General features: G+C 36.4%; 2 protein-coding genes across 2 annotated transcripts; one reads left to right on the forward strand and one right to left on the reverse strand.

Annotated features, from left to right (window-relative positions):
• The first annotated feature begins 1104 nt into the window (after positions 1-1104).
• Positions 1105-2708, forward strand: LOC112506855 (transmembrane protein 205). The gene is made up of 3 exons (XM_025111155.1): positions 1105-1391; positions 1598-1817; positions 2321-2708. Exons 1-3 carry the CDS (start codon positions 1201-1203, stop codon positions 2534-2536), a joined length of 627 nt encoding a protein of 208 aa, XP_024966923.1. The 5' UTR covers positions 1105-1200; the 3' UTR covers positions 2537-2708.
• Positions 2709-3667: 959 nt separating this feature from the next.
• LOC112508004 lies at positions 3668-6757 on the reverse strand. Its single transcript, XM_025112781.1, has 5 exons — positions 6003-6757; positions 5066-5566; positions 4927-4986; positions 4431-4847; positions 3668-4339 (listed from the first exon to the last, which is right to left on the reverse strand). The coding sequence occupies exons 1-5, from the start codon at positions 6633-6635 to the stop codon at positions 3806-3808; spliced, it is 2145 nt and encodes a 714-aa protein (XP_024968549.1). The 5' UTR covers positions 6636-6757; the 3' UTR covers positions 3668-3805.
• Positions 6758-7436: the final 679 nt, after the last annotated feature.

Raw genomic sequence — 7436 nt, forward strand, 5'->3', positions numbered from 1 at the left:
CATTAATAAACAGTACTTTACGTATAAAAAGTAGTTTTTAAGAGTTTTTGTCAAATGCTTTATAATATAGTATAGATTATTTTTTTTTAATTTAAATTATTTTAATAATAAAATAATTTATTTTTGGTGTAATAATATAACATTTTATAAATATAATAATTAAGTATTTTGTTATAACTCAATGATTATCCTAATTATATTTTAGATTTTTTATATTTAAAATGAGATGTTTATCCTGAATTTGATTGTGTTTGTTTGCAGTTAGTTACACGAATTCAGTTATGGGATGAAATCGGATAAGGATGAACGGGTTTAAGAGTTTTAAGAGTTTAAGAGTTTTTAAGAGTTTTAGTCAAATGCTTTATAATATAGTATAGATATGGGGGAAATGTATAAATAACTAATTCAAAAAACACTATCATATTTCTATTTCAAGATATTTTAGAAATGTCACCATCAACCATTTCTCAACCCTACAACCATATACCATATTTTCTATGATAACTTAAATTAAGAAATTAAACCATTTCAAAAATCCAAATTATGAACGACTTCACTCTTCGCACACATGAAAATAAATGAAACTCCACTTATAACAAGGATGCATTTGATATGCAGGACATGACACACCTCAAATACATGAATCAATTGTTTTTATTAAAATAAAGATATATAGAGCCAAATTAGAATTCGTTGATGTCTTCTGGAAAATTCTCGTTCAATTTTCCATTTATAATCCTATTAGAAGTAGAAGTAGAAGGTTCTTTGTACTCCAATTTAGACCAAATTTATATAAATGCCCCCCAATCAGGTCTATATTATCACTTTAGTATCTGCGATTCCAACCATTACAATTTGAGTAACCAACTTTGTTATTCGTTTCAACTTCAAATCCCTTCCTAGAAAAGAAATAAAACAAAACAAAACAAACGTTTTGGTGTCTTGATATTTTATATTGTGTTACAAAATAAAGACATGGATTGAAAGAGTTAAACAGAATAAAGTATAGGGGAAGATCATATAAAACTGACAAACTGTAAGGGTATCTTTGCAAATGCTCACAGGCAGGTAAGGTCCGACCCCAATTCCCCCAAGTCTGTGTTAGGTAAGGTTTACGATCAATTCAATCTTCTTCGTCTCCTCCTGTTCCCTTTAGATTTCGAAATCTTCCAAATTCAATCCGTTTCACAGACTAAGATCATGGCTTGGATGACACGATTTCTCACCGCCGTTGCCTTCTTGGCAATCGGAGTCATTTTTTCGCCGGAAACCTTCGGATCAAAATCAGCAAAGATCACAACTTTCGTCAAACTTGCACACCTCCTATGTTTCTCCACTGCTTGGGGTGCAGCGCTTTGGGTCACCTTCATCGGCGGCATCATCATGTTCAAGTAAAAAACGCCTTCATATTCATATTCATATTCATATTCGAACTCATACTATATCGGTTTTCAAAACTTCATTGTTCTAGTGATCAGACTCCCCAAATTTGATTTCCATGTTCATTTTGTGTTTCGAAATTTTAACAGAAGCGTGTGCCCTAGTTGGTGTTCTTTTTAGTTTTTGAAATTAATGGATCAGGGTTCAATTTTGATAGGAATCTGCCGAGGCATCAGTTTGGGAATCTGCAAAGCAAGATGTTTCCGGCCTACTTTATGATGGTTGGGATATGCTGTGCGGTGTCGGTAGGGTGTTTTGGGTATACACATCCATGGAAGTCTTCATCAACTGCTGAAAAGTATCAGCTTGGATTTTTGCTCTCTGCTTTCGCCTTCAATCTCACCAATCTTTTCGTCTTTACTCCCATGACCATTGAGGTAACCAACTCTTAACTACCATTGCCAGTTTTCCATGAGTATACGTGATATCAGTAGCATCATCTCTGTATATTATGCTCTAGCTAAAGCCATTTGCATTCCAAATTCAAGTTATCTTTGTGTTTTTTACTCTTAAAGACCCTCGTGAAGTTGCATATAGCCCTAATTTCTACATTCTTTCTAAGCAAGAAATAGGATAGTGGGGACAAGTTAAGCCATTGACCGCTATCGTCTGATGGTTCTTTATTTCTTTAGTTCCTTGATGCTTGGAATCCAAATGTGATTACGTATTTGCAGTTTAATGTGATAATTGCATTTGGAAATTGGAACACAGTCTCTTGAGGAAATCTGCCTTGTATGTTTGATTTTGGCAAAAGAATCAGTTCATCACTGTGGGATATGTACAATGAACAAGATTTATCAAATTCAGATTGTTAGGATAATGGGCTTTCTTGAACATAGGTTAATTGTGGCTTCTAATGTTGATGAATTTGTGGTTATAGATGATGAAGCAAAGGCACAAGGTGGAGAGGGAGTCGAACATTGGAGAAGAAGTTGGGTGGACAAAGAACCAAGAGGTTGCCAAGGTGAACCCAAAGCTAGCAGCAATGAACAAGAAGTTTGGGATGATTCATGGGTTATCATCTCTAGCTAACATTATGTCTTTTGGTAGTCTTGCAATGCATTCATGGTATTTAGCAGGGAAAATTGATCTCTAGACCCATCTCATCCCATGGTTCTTATGTTGACAATGACAAATAATCTACTACCATTTTCCTAGCATTGGGCTCCTTCCTGCTGCTGTGGGAAGTGATGCCAATTGTATAACAGGCAATGTGTTGGACACCCTATATTGATGGTTATAAAAGGAAGGTTTAATGGTGTTTTAAATCGTTTGCAATGGTTGCATTACAACTTCTGCTAGGTGTGAAGCGTCCTTAATATACCGGTGGTTGTATATTTGCGGAAAAAGATAGTTTTCATGATGATGAAATCAAAATGGTTAGGCATCGAGGCTGTGAATGAATCAATATATCTCCAAGGCAGGCATATGATAAATATTGTTTTTTTTTTCTTCTTCTAAAGCAACGATATCAAGACGATTAACTATTGAGATGAAGAAACACATGGATGGAAGGAAGGAGGTTTATCCGGATGGCCATTTTTTTGTGAGTATCTGATGAGGGTCGGATATAATACTTAAAAAATATGGGCCTAAATGGACCAAGTTGATATCTTTTTCTTTATGTTGGCAATGGCAAATATCTAACCACTTGTGGGAAAAGAAAGGTTGTGTTCTCTTTCTTTAGGTTGGCAAAGATCTAACCACTTGTGAGAAAAGAAAGGTGGTGCTGGTGCATATCTAAAGCTGACTCTACAACACAAGGCAAGTGGGTCAATTTTTAGCCGACCATATGAGCTAAATAAGGAGGTGGCTAACTTGTTGGAATGAATCAAGAACCATGACCATGACCTCTATTTTGTCCCCTTCATCAAACGCCAACTCAACTAGTCTCTTTCTTATATTACTTGATTCAACACACAACAAGTCCTTGTACCACCATTACTTCCGTATAAGCAAAACCACCCCATATCTTGACCTCCTAAAGAAAGAAAAAGCAACATAATACAAATAAATTCAATTTTCTCCATTAATTTCTGTATAGCTAAAGATAAAAATGTTTATGTGAATTAATCTGTCTATATATACTGGTAAGGTTTTTGTTTGAAAAAGACTTTTCATAGATAAAAAAGTAGGTTTGAAAAAGATTTAAGACTTTCTACATAAAGCTTCGTCCTAAAGCTTACCACCACATAGTCATGTATGGTTAGATCGAATACACTGTAAGTTCCATTAAGCTCGTCAGGCCCGAGTATCTTTAGCTATATTTACCATGCATCTTTATATTACAATAATTCCCAGGGGGAACCAACCAATATTAAACAATAAATGAATGTTTTACTTGATAAAATGGAGGAGAAGGACTTCATCCAAGCCTCATCACATTACATGCTTCCACCACCAACAATCTAGCGGGGAGCAACAGTATTACTAGCAAATTCATATGTTCCGATGCCACGAGCCGAGTGAACCTTTTCAATGACTCGCTTCCCGTCTGCAACACTCCTGTCAACTGATGACTCCTCTCATTCTCGTCATGTCGTACCACCAGGGGCCACCAAGCACGTCGTCGTTGTTCCCGTCTTGTTTTTCTTACACGGTTAAGCTCTTGACGGATCACACTCTGAACCGATACCAAATATGATTCCATGTCATGGTCTCTCTGAATTGCTCCCTCTGAACCATAAGCAGACCGGTCACTCAGAATCTCTAACGGGTGAGGTGTATTTAAGAACACAGACTGTGCAGCTCTCATTTGCTTCTCTGCCTCCATCACATCTGATACCGGAGAGCTTAATATATACAGACCACTGCCTGAAGGAAGAAGATCATGGCTTGGAGAAAGTTTTGCATCTGGTTGCAGAATCAAGAACTCCCCCATTGGAGCATACAGTAGATTCTGCCACAAAACACACACACACATGTTTAATATACTGTTGGAATCAAGAGATGCACCTTAGAGTACAATTAAAATGCAAACCTTTTTCTACCTGATTATCAAGACATGGATGATTCCGAAATTTCCCATTTACTGCCTTGAGAAGCTCGGCTACACGACTTGGATATTTGCAAGAAAAAGCTCGGGGAACAATGTCACGATGCATTGTGATTGCCTGAAGATGACTCCTTGGCAATCCAAGCTTATGAAGCAAACGGTCGCCTCCACACATAACCGAGGGTGCTCCAAACGTTATAACAGGAAGTAACGAAGAACGAGGGACTTGACCCCTTATCAGCAACATGAGATTTACAAGCAAAGATAAGCTTCCGCCAAGAGAATGCCCGGTGAAACGGAACTTCGCACAATCTCCGTGGCTTTGAAGGTGTGCATGAACTTCAGGCAGCATCTGCTCATAAATCCCCTTTGCAGCCTCATATATACCCCTATGCACAATTACATCAAGTCCCTGAAATCACAGTAATAATGTCAAGAAATGGTTCAAACTTATCTCAACAAGATATGACACATTTTCAAGAAAGTCATACCTCAAATTGAATAGGCTCAAAAAGCAGATTTGCTTGCCATGATGCAAGTGATTCAGAGCCCTGCAATAACCACCATATATGTTCATCAATCTGTCAACTGACCCATCATTTGTAAATCAAGAAAACACAAAAAATGTACCTGAATCACAAAGTATCTGGTGCTACTTTCATCATCATCACATATGAACCAATCACAAGGCGATGAATGCATCGAGTTGAGATCATCCGCAACGGCCTGCTTCACTTCTTCCTTAGCAGCAACCACAGCTGTCACCGAGTCAGTGGTCATACTAATACGATCGTCACCCTTATTGTTTTCTGAAGACTGGAAAGGAATAATGTTCATTGTTTGTGAATGCAAATAGGAAGCAGCAGATGCAGCAATATGATAAGCTGTAGAAGCACTTATCAGATTACCACCACGCTTCTCCCCTTCAATCTCAATGGTTTCTTTTATTTGTTCATCTTCTTGAACACCATCTAATGAGACTATTTCATCCTCAGCTTTCAAGGTCTGATCTTTTTTCGTTTTAGTGTCGTCTTCTCCTTCTTGAACCCCAGCTTTTGCAGCCAGTTGGGCTTTCTTTTCAAGAGAAGAAGTAACAAAACGGAGCTTATAATGTTTCAGGAGATTCCCAGCCTGCACAAAGAAAAAGATGAAACAAATCAACATCATCCTGTTTTTCTAACGCATATATCATAAAAATATGAAGCAGATCATGTGCAATTAATGCTGGATGATTGAAATTCAACTCTAGAGTACCCTTATGAATCCAAATACCAAACTACATTGCAAGAAATCTTTAAAAACAATCATCTGTTGCATCTAAAGGTCCCAAATGTGAAAACAATTACCAAAATTCAGTTCAGAAATATATAAAAAAAGCCTAGATCTTTAACATCTTCACAAGATCCTCAAAAAGGGGGAACATCCCTGGTTTTGAAGTGCAATAATAATACTTTCTAAAGTATCGTTGGAATTAGTCGAATCAAACCCAAACAACAAACAGATGGTATGCATATGCTTGTATACTAAAACAAAATCAAAAAGTAATGAAGATGTTAAATACGGGTACCTTAATTTTAGGTATGGAGTAGGCTAAGCTCCCCAAATAAGACATTTGACAATACAGCCTTGCTTCAGCCAGAGAAACCCTCCTAAGCAGTTTTGAAAAGGAATTTTTATCGAATTCAATTTTGTCGTCATCGTCATCATCAACCCTACACGCATCACACTCTTCTTCATCCAAAGAAACCTCGTCTTGGTGATTGAATTCATGATCCACCGAAAGATTTTCACCTTGTTGATCTTCCTCTTTGATCCTACTGTCTTTCGTTTCATTCCACATAGATCTGACATGAAGAATTTTCAACACCCAATTCTCGTTTTTCCCGTCAGATTCAATTTCTTCCTTGGTTTCTTCTTTTCTATCAACCGAAACGGCGTCGTCGACGGCCAACGCATCGTAGCGGTTCCGATTACCGACGAACAAAGAAGTGAGAGGGAACTTTAGAGAAAAACCCCATGGGGATGTTGTTCGAGGAGAAGGAGAACCTGATACTGACGGTTTCTCCGATGAAATCGCACTTGCGGTCGTACGGCTGATGGCGGTGGTAATTTGAGATGGGTTTTTACGAATATCACCGGCGGCGGTGATCGGAGTGGTGGTGATCCCGATAAACCCCGGTTTCAAACATATACCGTCCATTGATCTGGTTTGTTGGGGAACAAATTTCAAATAATGAGTAATTTATATGAATGAAAATATTTTATGATTTGAATAGTAATATTGGTTGAATTTTTTGTTGGATGGAAGGCCTGAGGCACGATCTTTTGAGTTTGATCGGAGGGAGGTCACCGGAGAAGGGGAATATAAGGCTTCTGAGAGAGAGAGAGAGAGAGAGATCTGTTTCACGTTGTTTACAGGAAGCATGATTTAAATAGGTCACCCAACTTTTTTCTCTCTCTCTACTATTTTTCATTTTTTTCCATTTAAATTTAAAATATCGCTTTTCCTTTTTAATTAGGAAAAAAATCTAAAAAAACGTAATGGACTTTAGTGTTTGTATTGATTAAGTTTTTGGATAATTTTTTGGAACAAATAAGTCTTTGGACATTCCAAAACATATTAAATAACTCATTGGACAATTTAAAACATGTTATATAACTCATTGAACAATTTTTTAGAACAAATAAATTCTTGGACAATCCAAAATATGTTAAATAACTCTTTGGATTTTTCTAAAACCTGTTGAATACATTCTTATGATCTGTACAACTAGTTAATGTGGTCAAATAATGAAAAAAGTCCGAAAAAAACCCAATGAACATTCATATTCTAAACGATTAAGTCCCTAAACATTTTCTGAACAAAAAATGATTTAGATCTATAAAATTAAAAAAATATAACAAAAAAAAATACTTACATTTACAAAAAAAATAATTACATTTAAATTTTTTTTTTGATAAAATTGTTTTTAATTAAAATTAATATATATTTAATCAGTAA

This window comes from Cynara cardunculus (assembly GCF_001531365.2).
Source record: "Cynara cardunculus var. scolymus isolate 2C chromosome LG 2, CcrdV1, whole genome shotgun sequence".
In the NCBI taxonomy this organism is placed as follows: domain Eukaryota; kingdom Viridiplantae; phylum Streptophyta; class Magnoliopsida; order Asterales; family Asteraceae; genus Cynara; species Cynara cardunculus.

Bases quoted from the DNA above. Each gene is read 5' to 3' on its own strand.
- LOC112506855 (XM_025111155.1), top strand. From the start codon at position 1,201: ATGGCTTGGATGACACGATTTCTCACCGCCGTTGCCTTCTTGGCAATC. The intron at 1,392-1,597 runs GTAAAAAACGCC...CAATTTTGATAG, and splicing joins GGCGGCATCATCATGTTCAA to GAATCTGCCGAGGCATCAGT. The intron at 1,818-2,320 runs GTAACCAACTCT...TTGTGGTTATAG, and splicing joins TTACTCCCATGACCATTGAG to ATGATGAAGCAAAGGCACAA.
- LOC112508004 (XM_025112781.1), bottom strand. From the start codon at position 6,635: ATGGACGGTATATGTTTGAAACCGGGGTTTATCGGGATCACCACCACT. The intron at 5,567-6,002 runs GTACCCGTATTT...TTCTTTGTGCAG, and splicing joins ACTCCATACCTAAAATTAAG to GCTGGGAATCTCCTGAAACA. The intron at 4,848-4,926 runs GTATGACTTTCT...CTGTGATTTCAG, and splicing joins TTGAGCCTATTCAATTTGAG to GGACTTGATGTAATTGTGCA.